Below are 18796 nucleotides of genomic sequence, written 5' to 3' on the forward strand. Positions count from 1 at the left end.
TTACAGTAGGCGAACCATAATCATGATTTGTGAAAATATTAATCAGCAGAAAAACATTTTATTACACTTATGTCCACAAGGGAAATGGTTCACAAAGATATGTATGCTACACGCGTGTTTATGAGGTCAAACTAACATGTTTATCATATTTGACCCATTTACACAATTCTCATACAAATGTTGCATTCGTTTTGTAATGATTGTGTCTGGAACATGGAGAAGCTGGGACAGAGAAGGTTCGAGAAACGTGCAGACTGGCGAAGAGCTAAATGTGGGGCAGGGGTCACAGGGGGTGGGGTACGTACGCCGTGTTGCTTAAATGATGTCCCGGCTGACATTTAACAACTTTTTTTAGACTAACGTTACGATTTGGGTATTTCATAACATAAATGTGAACCTGTTAAAATATAAATAAAAAAATAAATACAGAAAAAGTTAAAATTTTCTGCATCTCACTAAATAATCTGTGCGATATGACAATTGTTCTTATACACACAAATACTCCGTGTGTCATTCGTGTTAATCAGAAAACTATTTGATGTTGATTTAAATTATTAGTTACCTCATGACATCTAAACCATGTACCATCCATATTAATACACAGGAATAATTATTATTAATGCCATCCCAGTTGTACTCTTAAAATAAACTCTAAAATCACTATTTTATTATCTTAAATTTAAGCTCCTATTGTAGAAGTAATCTAAACTACTTTATTGAGAAATGTATTCTGAAGTAAAATTATGCACGTGACAAAACGATTGCAATACTTTCTGACGGGGCCATTGCCAAGATTCACTTGGCCTAAGACCAACGGTTGGACCCCCTTTCTCACAGAGCCCAGAACTTTCCTGGTTGTGCCTACCCAGCAGTTAAGCTTCTGGAACAATCCTTTCAAAGCATATCTGACATTTTAATCCACATTCCACTGAGATTTTGTTCCTTGTTAATCAGATTTACACAATGACTTCACCCAAATACATGGTCAGGCTACCCTCACCTTATCCATCACAAAATACGTGTATTAACATTTCTCTGCTTGGTTTACAGTTAAGAAATTAGAAAAATAAAAGGAAATCTGTTATGTAAAAATGACAACATTTGAAATATCTTCAAAATTTATTAACAAGGTTTCTTGCACTCTGTAATTAATGTATAAGTTAAATACAAATGTAATAACACTTTTTCTTTATCGTTTTGAAGAACAAAATGTGTGGACAGTGCAAAAAAAAAGCTCAGTGTTTGGTTTGTTAACCATACATATACAATATATCGACAGCCAAATTGAATCCAGAGATCCAAACTTCTGGTATCAGAATTCTTCCTCTTATTTGATTTATCTTCTCAGACCGGGGGAATTAAGCGTTTCTTTATCCTAGAGTCTGGTGAACTTTCTCGATGCTTGTTAATAAAACAAAGAAAAATACAAACAAATCTCCAAGAACAAAACTTGAAAGCCCAAATATCACAAGAGAATTCATATCGAAATGGAAAAACATGTTAGTAAAAACATCAAATTTTTTGGCACTAATCAAATGTAGATAAAAACATACTACCGCTCAAAATGTATCTCCCAAATAATCGCTAGACCAACAAGCAAAGGCATATTTCAACATCACAGAATAATGGCAGTGATGGCTGATGTCTGACTCTTCCAGAACTCTCAACGCGAGTAAAACTAGTAATGATTTTCTCAAAATTGCTCGCACCATGTGAAGAATAAAAATTGGACGGAAAAAAATGGTTTTAAAGATATAGACGATCGCCTTTGATAAACCAAAGAGCCATCGTCTTTTGTAGATACATTCCCTCTTATTTTTAATGTGCGTTACAATGCTTGCAAATCAACTGTTCAAATGCTGGATGACTCCAGCCGAAGGCAATATGGACGAACACAAAAAGCAACAGTTTACTTCAAGAAATGATCCCAAAACAAAATAGCTGGATGATGTTTCAAGGCAAAACATATTTACTCCACAACCTGATCTAAGCGTTGCCTTAAAAGTATTTGACAAGAAAAGACAGAAACAAACATTTAACCTTCAGTGACAACTGGGAGGTCCCAATGGCAACAATGCAACCGTGTTGGTTTGAGTGAGTACATATGCGCACACATGTATCTCACTTTAAACAGAGCACACCTCTGCAAATGTGAGTTTTTGAGACCCTGAAAGCATCTGCACGTAGATCAGCGTGTCCATCAACTTCCGTCACCCTCTCCTCAATGTCACATTGTCCCGAGAGGTTCTCCGAAGCGGATCTTCTGGCCCGCTTGCAAATTGAAGGTGAAATTCCGTGGAGCTTCAAACAACAGGACGATAGTGGAGCCCAGGTTGAACTCGCCCAGGTGTTCTCCTTTCCTCATGGAAATGCCTTCTTGGTTGTTGTTTGATATGTAACTGAAGTCATTATATGAGCCTTTGTTGTAGCGAGGGTTGTTGGTGCGCAACTCCTGAAGAGGAAAAAATGAGAGTGTTATCGCTGATGTGTTTGATTATGGATGTGATCCATTTTTAAATCCTTTCAAATTAAACTAAACTCCAAATTTGGTGCTTATGTAGCAAACACATGCAATTGAGTGAATTCTGTACAATTCCACTGCCTTTTGGTGGGTTTACGGAGTCTACCCTTAAAGAAAAATGCAATAAATTCAATATAATAATAATAATTGAATCTTAAAATATATTCGTTTAACAATCTGATTTGGTTATAAATGTTCTGTTGGTCATATTTTGTAGAAATGTTTGTGGAGTGTTAAACTAAAACAGGAAGTTCTTCTACCCGCGTTGTGTACGTCTTCTGGTCTATAATATCAAACCGCTCAGACAAATCTCCAATTTACACCAGCAATAATAATGGCTACAAATTATCTGAAAAGGGATTTACAGAAGTAATACATTCTCTTATTTACAAAGTCTCTTTAATTAGAAAAGAGATATTTACACTCAAATAGTACCCAGTTTACATAATTTACACCATAGGTACACAATAAGGTAAAAAAGGCTGTGCTGCATCGTAAACCGAGCTAAAGGGTGTTGTTAGACACATCGTGAAGCAGACTTTTCCGTGATACAACAAAATCCTCGAGTACCTTATTACAAATATTAAAGCCAAAATATGCAACTTTAATGAAGTAAAATAATTTAAAGGTGCAATGTAGAGATTTTAGCGGCATCTAGCAGTGAGGTTATAAATTGCCTTCCCTTTGAAGTACTAGGGCAAGTGACACAGGCTGTAAACAGCAACATAATGTTTCGTTTATGTTGCCTTTATGTACTGCAGATCAAACTCAGCTATTGACCAATCAGAGTCAAGTTCTGAAACTACAGAACAGCCTACAATCATCAGCATTCACTTCCTCTCATAGATTAGAAAGTGCTGTTTATGTGCTCTTTTACTGCAAATGGAACCAAAATTTGTTAATAAAATAACTGGTAAGCTCACCCCATTATTTATAGTTCAAGAGCGACGTTCCTACCTTGTCAAAATATATGCGTATAGATCCCACATTGGTGGCCCCTACAGCCGTGAGTGAAAAGAAGCCATGTGTCCACTCTCCACTCAAGACCACGCGCTCATTGTGACAAAAAAGTTCCTTAATCCAACGTGCAATTCCTGGATTCACTGACATCAGAGAACCTGCAACACCAAATCACATTAGTATAAATGCTGTCATTCCGTTATGTAACCCATGATGGTATCATTCACTGCTTAGTCGCCATCAGATTAGAAAAGACCCTGTTGATAAATCTATTAATACAGGCACAATAACACACACATAGAGAGTGAGAAACATGTCAATACAGAGACACTGACCTGGGAAATGTCGTCTGTGTGCCACTCTCCAGTCTGTAGGCGAGTGGAAGCAATGGTAGTCTCCTGGAGCCAGATATACTACACAGTGAAACAACTCGTTCCCCTCCTTAGTGACCAGGGTGTCCTGGAACGAGCCTGGGTCGTCCTCATCTTAACAGGACACAAGACATGCATGTTAACATTTGGGCAATTCCGTGAAAATGTCAACCTTACAATGAAAAAATTTATTAATAATAAATTAATTTATTATGGTTACAGCACAGATATAAATGCAGATGCAAATGCATGACAACAATGTTTTGAAAAAGTTGCATTTAAAAAAAACTCTTTATTAGGTCAAACTCAGACCAAACACACTTCAACCTGATAATACAGTTTTCCACAAATGTAGATGTTTGAAACAGAGCTCCAACTCAAGTTCTCAGAAGGTTGTTTTTTAGGAGCAGGGATGCTACCGGTGGTATAATGGACTTACTTCTGTTGTTGAGAAGATTTTCAGTCCAGGTGAGTGGCCCAAGGAACGTCTCCAGGGAGTAGGTCACGCCTTTCACCTGCTCCACTTCGCAGTTCTTCACTCGACCGAAATGAAGGATCTTGCCATCAGCTGGGCTGATCTATGGAGTGACAAAGAAACATTAATTCCCTGCAAATCTACAGGTAAGAATTTAACAATCTTTAGATCTCCCAATTCAAATACACAAGGAAATAAATGAAACAAGAGTAGTGTGCCCATCCCTTATCCAACATGGATATCTACAGCTTTTTGACTCGTACTCACCACGCAGTGTGAGTCACAAACTGGTCTGGCCTGAGGTTTGAGTTTACGTCTGAAAAACTCTCCCAGGTTTCTGTAGAGCTGTAGATCTTCCACAGCCGCTTCTTTCATGTTGACTCCAAATGTCCATATGTACAGACTGTAAATTGGTTTCCGTAACCAGGTGGGTAGGTCTACCTGGTTTAACCGGCCCCAGGCTCTGGAGAGCAATCTCGTGGGTATGGTTTTGTAGATCGTAACCTACATCCACAAAGAATAAGTAAGGAAAAAAATACAGAAAAAAGCCATTCAAAAACTGGTTTATTGAACAAACAAAGTTGGAATTTCTAATGCCCTACATGGACAATGCAACAGAACAATTCCACAAAATGCAATAAATGATAAACAATCACTTGTATAAACTAGAAGATCACTGATACTAAATCTCTTCACCGATAGCCGATTATTCAGCTGTGATTTCTGCCAATAACGTGCCTGAAGATTAATTTATATTTCTTAATTCTCTGAACTATAGCCAATAGTGTGAAAATATGCTTTTATCGACCGATACAGATTATTGGACTATATCTTGGTGCATCTACATTATAAACTATTAATAAGACAAATTTTCTATTTTTGATCAAATCTCTTAAGCAGAAAACAGACATTTCCATAGTCATACTGTAGCAGATAATGTTATTGCATCTTTAACCAATTCTGAAAACATGCCAGGGAAGGTAAAAATTTTATGTAATGTGTAAAATATCCAGCCCATGCAAATATACCATTCCTTTCATTGTGAGGATGTTTAGATGAGTTTAGCCCGCTGATCATTATTGATGTGGGCATTGAGTGATCATATTGCTGAGATACAGGACAGGAACTAGCTTGGGTGTTCACTGTAAGTGGATTACTGTTGTCAGCTTCAATCTAAATGCGGAAACTCCAAATCCAAAGGGACTTGCGGTGCTTTCAAAGTATACGTTTGAACAGTTTGAATGTTTCCTGGGAATTTTACTTCCACAACGTTGGTGTTGAAAGTGTTGTCATCTATCGCTCGAGATACGAGAACCCTAGGGAGAATATACATTTTATAATTTATAAGCCGGGAGGGACAACCAAGCCATATGTCTTTCTCAAAAACTGAAACACTAAAATAGTTCAAAATGGTGAATCATCCGATCCTGGAAGACTTATATTCTTGTCAAAGAGATATACCTTTCCCATGGATTGAATCTAAAACCGTTAATTTAAAGCGACACTTTGGCTCACGTGCTCCCCCATGTGGTTGCAGCGATTGCCAGCCCAATTGTCTGTTACCAGTGTTTTAAATAATGTTGTGGTATAAGATTTTTTATACTCGAATTTATTAACTACGTTGATGGAACCAGTGAATGCAAAAATGTTTGGAAACCATATCGCACTCTTCCGCAGGCAGGGGATGTGTGGGGCTCTGTGTACCGACCTAAACACAGAACTTACAGAGTGTGGTTAAAGCCGCTGTGAGGCTGTTCAGGTAGCAGCTGCAGTAAAATTCGTCAGGTTAAGATTGTTCTTCCACTAGAATAATTTTAGAGACATTATTTTAAGATGGACAAACTACAAAGTGTTGCTTTAACATCAATTACTGACTTATGATTTGAAACGGCTATTTTAAAGACATCATAATAAAAGATGAGTTTTATCTCGTGTCTTTAAGGCGTTGCAAGAGTAACTCCTTTATTATTATACGTTTTCTAAAACTAATACTGATAAAAATCTACATAGACTGGGATTGTATAGTCCCACCACAAGACTTTTAGACAATTTGTTTTTCTCTTCCTTAGCTTTCTGACTTCCACTGGAGATACGGTATCTGCTCGAGCATTGGCATGGACTGACTGGCGATTTTCTATGCGAGCTGAACAATAGTGTTGTCAGAACCACCGTGGCACTGTGCCCTCGACTGGATCTGGGCACAATGTATTCCTTAGTTCAGCAGAGCTCCATGGGACAATGGCTCTTTTCACGAGTCCAAACAGAGCACAGAGATCAGCGTGTCTATATGCAACCAGCCATCTGCTGATAGCCTCCCTTTTTCGCTGACCTCACATCAGTTTGGACTAAGATTTATCTGGGTTATGAATAAAGGGAGCTGATCTTGGATGCTTCTTATTATGTGTCTATCATCACCGACATACTGTCACATCATCACGCATCATCCTTCACACCTGTTAACACCCAGTCCAGTGCGTATGATGAATTATTAAACCAAATGAAAATGAAACACTGATGGATACTGATGTCTCTGGATAGTGAGTTATTGCAAACAAATACACACAGTTGGAGGTATTCGGGCTCTGTGACATTTCCACCTGTACTTACTCTGCTTGTGGGCCTCCAGCCCACTTTGGCGAGAGGTTTCAGTGCTCCGAAGGGCAGGATGTAGTAGAGGAAGGACAGAGGCCATGAGCGAAGGCGGGTAGTGGGTCGGGACATGCAGCTCAGCTGGCCTAGACGTCGACGCAAGGCCAGTTGTGGGAACTGCAACCTGCACAACACAGCCGTTATGCACAACGGTGCACAAAATACATAGTACAAAAATAAAATATGTAAAAAGAGGTATTCCCCGATACCCTCACTATGGGTTAAATCTCACAAATACTGTCAGGAATATGCGCAGGTCATATATTACCAGAACCTTAGAAAGAAATGATACTTTGCTTGGAGGAAATGAACCAGAAGATTGCATTTTTTCCAACATGTCCAACAAAGTTATTTGTGTGAATAGTCTAGTTGAACTCTGTGACACATTCAAACGATGCTTAATGTGTTTGTGCATCCATGGCACCAATGGCTCAACAAATGGTGTGAGTTTGGGGCAGAACCATGGCGGGAATTGGGGGGACTGCAGATTCCAAGGAGTGAATTCCAAGGGGGACCACCTCAAATGTAGAGAAATACATTTCTCTTATCCATGTTATAGCCTACGCGTCGCAAATGTTATACTTAAAGTGTGATTTTAAACCATCTATGGTTTAAAAATAAAATATTTCCCCAACTAGAGTCTCCCACTGGGCAGGACTATACGTTTATCCAAAACAATGGAGGACGGGGAGAGGTTTCAATTTTGTGAATTCATGTTTCCTGCGATGTAAAATTTCAGAATGCATAGTATTAAATTAATACAGACAACACAAAAAACTAATGTTCCTAAAAGAAGGCTTCATGTCCTTTAGGCAAAACATAGTTTCTCAGTTTTGTTTTGTTGCAAAGTAAAACCTGAGCATGTTTTTGAGAGATTCACCATATAACGACAGAACAGGGCCACTTTGACAAGATAGCAGGAAATAGGAAGGACTAGGAGAGTTCATAAAACATGCAAAATCATACCCACACCCCACTCACACATACCAAAGACCAAACACAAAGCCACCCATAGAGAAACGGACAAGATAGAATAAACAGAAGAAACTTTTAACAACAGAAGAAAAAGGAAAAAGTCAGGAAAGGCAGTTCTCCACTGTAAACTGAACCTCGGGGTGACGGACACTGAACTCCACCATCTCTCTGATGTTCCTGCCCAGATTTCTTCTAGGCTCTCTTCAGCACTTCCGTTTTCATTTTCTCTATGCTGCTTTCACCTGCTAAACACCTTAAGCCTCATTAAGGATTTAGTGTCACCTGCCTAATGCACTTGCCGTAGAAATGGTTTGTTAACTGAACCAGTCTTATATTCTTAACAGAAATATAATCCAAATATGTTCTTTTTACAAAACTATTTTACAATTTCAACAATCATACCGACCGATCAAGTGGGTCGCAGAGTTTAAACAGAACTACTGCACCCATGAGAGACATCCGATATCATTTTTTATTTTTTTCAATCGCTGCACTATTTTTAGTACTACTATTTTTGGTACAGGGGCGACACTATTCCAGATCAAAGCAACTGCATCCTTCAGATGAATAGAACGGAGTATAAAAATTATATTGCATCTCTACTCTGGTTGTCAACAAGATGCGTCACCTTGCTTGAACTGGGTGCTTTTAATTGAGAATGACACTAAGAGCTGGTACTTCTGGCTGAAGTGAGATTAGCTTTAGTGTGTTAGTAAACTGGGTCATATTTGGCCCTGAAAGTGATGACAAAGCACCATGGGGGATGAGAGGAACCATCCCAGATTGCCGCTATGAATGTCTATCCATAGGATATAATACCGTGTCCACACTAATCTGGATGAAAACCTGCACTGACCTGTGGACAGGGATGACATAGATGTGACAGTTTAACGCAAACACTCAGTATCACATGAGTTTGTTAGTGTATATTCACAATGGAACGTCTTGATTTTGACCATTTCATTTTTAAAGATGAAGTTTGTAATTTTTTGGAGGATCTATTGACAAAATTGCAATAGAATATACATAACTGTGTTCAGACTTGTATAAGGACCTAACAAAATGAAGCGTTATGTTTTTATTACATTAGAATTAGCCATTTCTAGGTACAAACAGCGCGGGTCCCCTTGTATGGAATTCGCCATGTTGTTTCTACGGTAGCCCTGTGCGGACAAACTGGTCTACAGAGCACATTTCGTAAATACGTGATTTCAATCGGCAATGAAGCGTAAACGTGACGACATCTTAGTTCCGTGTCAGCCACCGTGGTGCTTCGAAAGGGAGGTGTGGAGTGAGCCCACTAGATGTAGCTAAATTTCATACACTGGACCTTTAATCGTATGTTTTTACATGAACATTAATGTATCTCAGAGTGTAGCGTGGACAAGAAATTAAAGCGTTATGCCTCAAGAGTGCATTAAAGTGCAGCATGAATTCAACAGCAGGCTACAGTGGGTGATCTTGTCTACAGTTGCTGGGGCAACATAATATAATTATCTTTATTACCTTTAAGCACATTGATCAACTGAGCGTTATTATACTGGCATCTGATAGCAGGGCCTTTACCAGGGAAAGGTATAATTTTTTTTATTGTTGTTACTGTAAATATGCAAATTGTACTGACCATCCTCTGCGGATAAATAACTTTATTATTGAGGGATCATTGCTATTGCTTATCCACAATGTTACTTATTAACATGTTAGAAAGTAGGGCTGTGCAATTAATCGAAAATTAATCATCATCGCCAATTTTGAACTTTAACAATTACAAAAAACTAAATAATCAAAGTCAAACGATTGTTGTGCCGATCCTCTCTTTTCTTGTGAAACAATATATTTCACAAAAATGTTGGGTTTACAGAGCCAGCATCACTGGTTACGTAACCCAACACACTATTTGGATGGCCAGTTCAACTGTACGAATGTTTTTATTAATTACATACATTTGCAAAATAACTTATTCTGTCAGTATCCAGTATAACCTTTAACATTTATATAACCGTTATATAACCTCATTTTAACAGCAGTTTACATTCTAAAGTGTGCATCTAAATGACACAATGGACATCGGTTTTAACGACAGCTTTCAGTTGTCAGGTTATCACTATACAATTTAAAGTGTTCGTTCCCTTCCCCCAACCTGTCCAGTGATGAATAGAGCCTTGCAGTTCAACTGCGATTCACGCCGTGAATGATGTTTTACTGATGACAGTAACATCCCGTACACAAACAAAGTGTTTGGATTTCGACTCCTAGCATTATCAACCAATCTCTCTCTCTCCTGTTCAGCCCCCCTTGTTTTTTCATTGCAGACACACATTGGCCAATCACGGCTGAATATGAGCCTCCCTTAACATTGGCTCTTCTCTTACACGGGAGGAAAAGCATCTGCAGGAAGTGCAGCCTGCTTTGGACAAAAACAAATCCTATTATTGCTGGCCAACTTGCAATACCGCCCTAGATCAACTTAATGTTGCACTGCAATGAGGACAAACAGTGGCACAGCTTTGTGGGACAATGACGGGTAGCCAAGTCCCGTCGCACAAACTCAGTGGTCCATATCAGTCCCTGCGCAGCGATTGTGCCTCTACTGGGTGCCAAAATCCAATCATCTGAAACAAATCTCTCCGAACACACAGTTCACCCGAGGTCTTCGTAATCCCCTTTCATATGCCCATTCTCTCTCCCTCGCCCGCTTTTCAGCCCTGCTGATCCTCAATTGTCCTCTCTGAGAGCACTATCAACAATTGTTCTAAATCCAGCCTGCACTCACATGCACTCTACGTAGCTCCACTGCAGCCAAATTCACCTGTTATACACACATTCTCAGCCTGAACTAGGTCGTAACACCACGCAAGCTCTCTCTGCCGGTACCTGAATCGGCTCCTGTGGCTGAGCTGAGAAGGGCCCCCCGGGGCTCCAGGGCTTTCCGTGCCGTTTGCGGGCTCCCCTGTCGCTCCTGCCGAGGAGCCCAGCTGGCGGAAACGCCGCACATCAACCCTGACTCTGTGGAGATTGTAGCAAGAAGGAGAACTGTGCAAAGTCCTGCAGCATCTCACCATTTCCCCGCAACGCTCCGCGCGGGCTGCTGCTTCAGACTTCCCTGACACATGATCACTGTGGGGGGAATAATGCGCATCAAGCTTTAGCCCTCTCTCTCGCGCTCCCTTCCTGGTGGTTTTCCGCTGCAAAGCTCACAGACCGCCCCCCCTGCGTGGACCGCTGAACTGCGATTGGCCAGCTGGAGGATAGATCCACCTTCTGAGCTGCTGATGAATTCAAGTCCTGGTGCTGCTAGAAGGCGGCGATATGAAAAGGAGGGGGGAGAGGGAGGAGTTTGTAAACTGACAATCAAGTCAGCATGTGCTCAGTTGATCATGAATTTCTTCCTTGCTCCCATCCCCCTTTCATCCTTATCTTAAATGAACAATAACTCAGTAACTACTCCCCACATGTTATATGATCTCAAAATTATTTGCTGCAAACATAAATGACAGATTTGAAAAAAGAATGCTACAAAATATGACGCGTTTAAAAAAAATATTAAAGTACTAAACAAAGTGAAAAAAAAAAACCCACTTCCAAATATGTGTATATCAACAATAGTCTACATTCATACGTGGAAGCCCCCACAAACAAAAAAATATAATTCTGGAAATGTCACATGAACTTTCTATAAAACAGGAAGGAAGTAAAACTTCCCGTCTATACAGATCTTTTGATTTGAACAAGTAGATCTTTCTGCTTTAAAAAGGTCCATTTCACTCGACAAGTTCATCCTCTCGTCTTAATCAACAAAATCGACATAAATCTGTTAATAAAAGAAAATCTCTACAATATTTTAAAAAGTCATGATATCTATATTATTAATGCTCAAACCACATTCATATTAATCTAAAACGTGTGTAGATTAAAAACTACATGAAGACCAAGAAACGGAAGAAAACCATCACTTACCAGAACAAAAAAAGTCACACAACGGAAAGCTCACGGTCTCTACTGAGGTTACTCACATATTGATGGCTTTTTAAGCGCGTGTGACGTCCGCATTAAACATTAGCCAGAGCAGTGAGTAAGGGTTTAACTTCCTACTTAATGACTTTAGCTGTCAACGTGCCTATTCCACCCCTTAGACACACATAACTAACTAACACTAATACTTACTGTGGAAGTGACTGGGTGTGTGTATGTGTTACACGCGGAGAAATATAACGGACCGAATCAACTGGACGCGATGGAGAACGCGCATGTATCCATCACTTTAATTCTGTCACAATCGCGACTGCGGGTCTTACAACATACCGAGACCGATTAATGTGCTCCGAGCATAATAGTTCCCTATTTGGCAATTGTTTTGTAAGGGTGTTTACCAACCCGGCATCTGAAATCAGTTGAATACAAAAAACGAAAGCCGGGAAATGTTCTTTGCTAACATCGCGGACTTGAGAAACAGCGCAACGTGTGTCGAAACCTGCGAGGATAAAAATAACGCGTTAGGTTTGGTTCGTGAAAGAAATGTATTTGTATTTTCCCGTATCCCACCAGTTGGTATATATAACAAAGGCAGTTCTGTGTCGGAATATTCTGGAAAACGGGAGCACCTACACAAAAACGCGCATGCTGTTGTCTCAAGCAGCCAGACGTATGCTCTATTTATTGCACCACTATCATACATCTAAACATATATTACGGTCTATAAATAGTGATTTTGCGCAACAACAAAAAAACGTGCACACATATACAGCATATGTAGGCTATGTTTAATATGTATGAGGTTAATGCACTGGCTCCCATAGTAAATTAATCATGGTTTAATTACAGTAGTAGTATAGTATGTCTAGTTATGTTATTTGGCGTATCGATAACCATTTGTAGTATAGTATATTAGGCTACCACTTGTATTACCAAAGATTTCATACCATGAATACCATGCTTAAACTATGTTTTTTGTGCGACTGAGCTGAGACCATAGTAAATATGTGGTCATTCCAAATAAAACCCAAACACTATGATTACTGTGCATTGTTTTGTCTGCCTCCTTTAGAAATCAGTGCTTAGTCAGGACCGCTCTGTATATGACATGTGTTATTCCCTGTTGGTTTACTCATACTTAATGTGTTGTTATTACAGATATGTCCTAGTGACATGTGTAAAGTCACGTTGAGAGTCTGGAAGGTCCTGACAGTGACACACTATGGCTGCATTATAACAGCCAGGTGTGTAAATATCAGTGCATGGTGAGGCGGTCATTAACGGGTCATACGGAGTGAACATCAGACAGAAGTTCCACGTTGTAGATCTTTATCTCTTGTATGTATGACCATAATAAAGCACTAGGAAAACCCTCGAACAGAACCAGCCAATCAGATGGCAGTTACATCATAAGCGAACCTCTGGACATGCTCAGGTGATGCGGACACTCAAATATAAAAATGAGCATGGCGGCATTAAAGATGGGGTAACACGCAGTTTCTGCAAATCTCTTAGTAATCTTGATTACCTAAACAGTAGTATTATATTCAGTATTCAGTTTGACCAAATTTATAAAAGAGAGATACAACTGTACGATTATTTCCAGAAAAAGATGAGCTGCTGGAGGGACGGACCCAGACGTATGACTTATCACGTGTGGTTCATGTCCGCCATCTTTAAGCGCAGGGACCGCATTATCTATCAGTTTCAAACGATCTTCAAATCCAGCATTATATCCCCCGTTTATATAACATTCATAACTGAAATGCAGTGAGCAAACAAACACAGCTAAACTTCCGTCAGCCGAGTGAAGCGGCATTGATGGCCATGCTCTTTCCGCGCTGGCTGGTTGACGCGTGGGCGTGCTCTCTCACACGCTAGCGTGTGGGCGTGTTCATTCGTTCGGTGGATGATGCGTGGGCCTGCTTTTCCGGGAGAATGGCCAATAAAGGAATAGTAAGAGTTATAGAATTAATAAATCTTAAGTTTTAATAAAAACCCATTAGACTTAAAAAAAGCTTTCCAAAACAAGTGGAGTGCTGGGGAAATCCAACTCGTCTTTTTTTGAACAAGTTGACCAAGTTAAGCCAGCACGTTTACCCCATCTTTAAAGGCCATACAAAAGAATATCCCATATTGTTCCAGTATACTTGGCTTTAGGGCAACCTCAACAAACCTGCTACAGTCACTTAAATGTTTGTTTAGTCAAGTTGTAGTCAACTAAATGTCCATTCATTTTCTCCTCGTTTTAGTCAATACAAACTTAGTCACATTTTCGTCATGCTGTATAATGGTAAAAATGATTAAAAATATATATTTAGCTAACAATTATAAATCACGGTGATTGTTGTCGTTTGAGAAACTTGTTTTTATATTTCATGATAAAGTATCTTTTACCAGCAAGCACAAATCAATAAAATTTAAAATCACAACTTCATCTAAGAAGTATTTCCACAGAGGTTTGATAAGTGCACAGGCCGATTCGTTTGTTAAGTGGTGACGTAAGAAATACAGTTTCCGGGTCCGAGCATCTATTCGTTTCAAGCGGTGCTAAAGCTTAAACGGCTGTTAATAACCACTGTTTACTCACATCGCCTATTTAAGCGAAGCATTTATGACCTCACCGTATAGGTTACAGTCTCCAGGTGTACAGAGTCTCCGACATCAATATCTGAATAAATTCTCAAAAATGAATCACTGACTATGTTAGCCATGTGTGATTTCGTAACGAAGATAAAAGTAAGGGTCGTGGTTCTCCGACAGTTTTACAGCTTGCATTAGCGTACCTTAGCATTTTTGTTGTTTGCCTACAGCATCTTCTCGAGCGTTTGGACCCGGAAACAGTATATGACGTTCCATATATGGTGGTGCGTGACGTCAGACTAAACAACCGAATTCACAGACGTGCCACCTCTCGTTCCCAAGCAAATATTTACGTCTTCCCCGCTGCCCGCAAAATATTTAGATTATACATTTTTATAATTATAAAATTCCCCGGAAACAACACGACTGACCGTGAAGGAGACCGTGAAGGAGACGGTGAAGGAGAACCCTCGGAAAGTAGTCTCGAAGGCACTCGCCATTTTCGCGAGGTGGGATGACTTTATTCAGCAACCACAATCGAAAACAAACACTGTTGTGGAGATTAACGAGGCTCGAGCAGCTCGGCAGAACACAGACCGGCAGGAGATCGCTAAACTCTTGTTGTTTATTGACTTGAGGTCTACAACGGCGCTTTCAAAGTGAGAGAGAGCTAGGCATTGGCGTATGGTTGCCAGATTGCACAAATTAAGTCACCCACAGGGCAGAAAATCTATACCTTTTAACCTTCATCCATTTTTGGAGGATCTGGACTTCTGTTATCTGGTGACCTCAAACATGAACGCTTGTACATCAGAGGCTGGCACACATTTCTTTATATTGATCTTATTTCTTCGACAAAGACTAAAAAGAGTTTTTGGGTCTCGTCAACAAAGCGTGCTGATGTGGTCTTAGTTATGGTTTAATGGGCTTTCTTTTCGTCATTCGTCCTGGGAAAATAACCTTTGACAAACATTTTGTGTCGTCATTTTCGTTAACGAAACAAAAACCCATTTCATGTTCCAATACAAAGAAAAACAGAATTGAAAGACAGCAAGTGGACAAACCATCTAGAAGAGATACCGTAAAAATGAAACCATAGTGTTCATTATAATACATTTACACCCATCCTTACATCAGTATGCACACACATTGTTTGAGCATGTGCTACACAAAACACCTCAATATCCAGAGACATCAATGACATTTAACACAGTGATACCACCAGTGTCCTAACCTGACTCCAAGCATTGCATAAGGTTCAAAGGCACATTGCCTCCTGAGCTAAATTTAGAATGTGGGGGAAAAGGTTGTGAACATGGAGGACAAAGCGTCTGCGATGAAAGTGTTTTGCAACAGTGCCTCGTGAGTGTTGAATACTTTGTGTCTGGAATTCACACAAATGTAATCGTGTGCTTTATTGCAAAAATACGACAGATGAAATTGGGGATACGAGCACCTATTCAGCTCAGAGTACAGAAAGTTGACCTTACCTGCACTTCATTGGCAAGCCGTGGTGGCACTTCAATGCCTTGCTTCTTCAGCTGTTGATCTTTATATTGTCCATATTGGTTGTACCCCAAATACCCCCCTGCTGTAGCAATGAGGATAGGAAGAGGCCGCACGCGGGACTGTAGTCTGGGAAAGCCTAAAATATTGAAATAAGTATTTTTATTATACATTACTATTAATTGAAGGGGTTCACCCAAACGTTAAAATGATTTCATCATTTATTCACCCTCATGTCACTCAGACATCGTCACTTATTTACCCTCCCGTCATTCAGACATTTATGACTTATACAGGTTTGAAATGATATGACTACACGATCAAATATTTTTTATATTTGGGGGATTTATCCCTATAGAATATACATCTTTTTAAATGGCTGTATTTTGCAGCCAGATGGTGCAGTTACAACATACGATCTGTGAGCGGGACACTTTGTCCTTATCTGAACTTGATGGGCAATCCATTAGACTGAAGCCGAGCTGACACAACTGGACTGCTAGAATTGTTTTGGCGGTTACACTACACAAGGTTCCCTGCATTCTTCTCGTTTTAACACCACTCAGACTACACAATGCAGACAAAGTGCTCTACCATCGAGACCTTGCTCGAGGAGCAGATGCGATCAACAACCAAAAAACACTTCCCCCATTGCGCTTACTTCTAGATTGATGGTGGAGCAATCCCAGACGCTAATATATTTTCAAACCTGTTTGATATTATCACCAAGTGATTACAATGTGGAACTAATCCAGCCAATGACGGCGCAGAAGGTTAGCGTCAAATTATTGTGTGGCGGAATTAAAGTGCTGTTTTCAAACTATCCTAAAGCAACAAATCCGTATAATGGAATATCGAAAACACAAACACTTCACTGTTTCACGTTCCATTCCAACACCCACAACTCATTTGCCATCAAACTAGAAGGGTTCATGATGTGGGAGGTGTTTTTCGCTGTTGGTCCTTGACTAAAGTCGTGTTGTTAGTGCACTTTGTCTGTGTGCTGCTAAAACAAGATGAAGGATGACAAGAGAAACCTTGCTGTGTAGTGTAGAGCCATAGCAATTCAAGTAGTGTCAGCAGCTCGGCTTTAACCAACGCTGTCTGACAATAGTGGAGCATAATGTCAAATTGCAAGAACTGGTTTTATCGTGCTACTATAGTTCAGTGGTGAAACAGTGACATCTCGTTGCGTTTACGAGAAACAACACCGATTCACAAACACCCTTTCACTAAGTGGGTTGCTTCAGTTTGAGAAATTGAATATCCCTTTGAAAAAAATGTATATTTGTGCAAAAATATAGTCTCACTGACCTTTTGAGAACGACCTCTGAGAACTCCATCTGATAACCCAGGCACGTTGAAGCAGATAACTGTAACGTTATACAAGAATTGTACAGGTTTTTAATACACTCTCCAGAATTTATCATCAATTCATATTTTGATTGAGACATTTCAAAACAACACAGAGAATAATTCTCTACAGACATATTATTTGTCAAATTCAGTACAGGAGCAGCTCTATGGGTCAGCGATAATTGTGTAACTTGGCCTTGAGATTTGTGTGGTAGGAAGAGATCAACTGCGGCTTCGCTCAAGATTTGTCACTTTCCCGTTGGACTGGTTCGCCAGCCTTTCTGGATTATGGGGTGTGACGTTTAGCATTGCCGTTGTCTACATGTACCGATCGTGCTGTAAATATATTCTATTCTTAAAGAAAGAACACGACACGTTTACCTGCTTTCTCTCGTCTCTGACAGATGGGGAAGAATCACTCTACGACAGAGCGCTGCCATGCTTGTATGCGGCATGATTTCTACCGCTGTGCTCTGTTGTCGCTCAAGAGGCGCACTGGCGCCGTCTGGTGGAGTGGAGTAATACCTATTCACAGCGAGAGAGTTCGCATTTCTGCAGTGTAAATAAATGAAAGTGTGAAATATTTTAGCCTAAACTAAAAAACGGTTTATGTTTTACCACGTTTAACTAATATAAAGCTACTATAACTCTTTTTTGTTAGAAAGAGAGAGAGAGTTTTATATGAAAGCACATTAGTAGCAATCTATCATACTCCTAATCACAATCTCATCAGGGTAAATTAGGCAAGAATGACATAAAATAGTGAATACAAACGTTCTTTATTCATAAAATATATAAAATCACATTTATTGACAGCACTCAAGCAATACGTAGTGTTGGTCTGTTGGTGGACTCGAGCTTCATCTACTAACACTGTGTAGGTGTGACGGGGAAATAAAATAGCAATACAAATGAAAATATGTCCATCATAAAAACAGCCAGTTCCACTGCATACCTGTGTAAACCTTCAACACCCTTTTGAGTTCTGTGTGTTCCATTAAAACAGTCGATAAATGTCCACAGGTTGTTACACAGTCATTTTATTCTTATAGCACATAGAGACTCTTCAGGTAAAGGCACAGACTCTATGGATCAAGTGCGGATAGCTGACTCAAAAGGCTATGTAGGTTCAACGATTGATGTTTAAAGCTTTCCTTAAATAAAAAAATCAAAACTTCACTGCAAATGTGTCACTTCACACCACATAAAAATGTCGTTTCTTCCTCAAATGATAGGAAAAACAATAGGCGTGGGTAGTATACAGTACAGTGGAATGATAAAACTACAAAAATCTGTTCATCACATTAGCTGCCTAAAAGAGATGGTGCTTCACTTATGTCAGCCAAATATTTAAACCGCAAGAAAGCACACATATACACTGCAAACAGTTATTACTTATTAAAACGTGGAGAATTATATTTGGCCATC

General features: G+C 39.7%; 1 protein-coding gene across 17 annotated transcripts; it reads right to left on the reverse strand.

Annotated features, from left to right (window-relative positions):
* Positions 1 to 43: 43 nt before the first annotated feature.
* On the reverse strand, positions 44 to 17860 carry pisd (phosphatidylserine decarboxylase). 17 transcript variants are annotated; one of them, XM_079477130.1, is made up of 10 exons: positions 17750 to 17838; positions 17327 to 17385; positions 15997 to 16151; positions 10826 to 11245; positions 6935 to 7100; positions 4595 to 4831; positions 4292 to 4430; positions 3817 to 3966; positions 3479 to 3639; positions 44 to 2452 (listed from the first exon to the last, which is right to left on the reverse strand). In XM_079477130.1, the coding sequence occupies exons 4-10, from the start codon at positions 11011 to 11013 to the stop codon at positions 2228 to 2230; spliced, it is 1266 nt and encodes a 421-aa protein (XP_079333256.1). In that variant the 5' UTR covers positions 11014 to 11245; positions 15997 to 16151; positions 17327 to 17385; positions 17750 to 17838; the 3' UTR covers positions 44 to 2227. The 17 variants fall into 17 exon arrangements, with proteins under 17 accessions (XP_079333256.1, XP_079333257.1, XP_079333258.1 ...); XM_079477131.1 differs by having other exon boundaries at positions 10826 to 11242; positions 17750 to 17830; XM_079477123.1 differs by lacking the exon at positions 10826 to 11245 and having other exon boundaries at positions 949 to 2452; positions 17750 to 17860.
* Between the last annotated feature and the right edge of the window lie 936 nt (positions 17861 to 18796).

Source organism: Barbatula barbatula, assembly GCF_947034865.1.
Source record: "Barbatula barbatula genome assembly, chromosome: 2".
Lineage (NCBI taxonomy): Eukaryota > Metazoa > Chordata > Actinopteri > Cypriniformes > Nemacheilidae > Barbatula > Barbatula barbatula.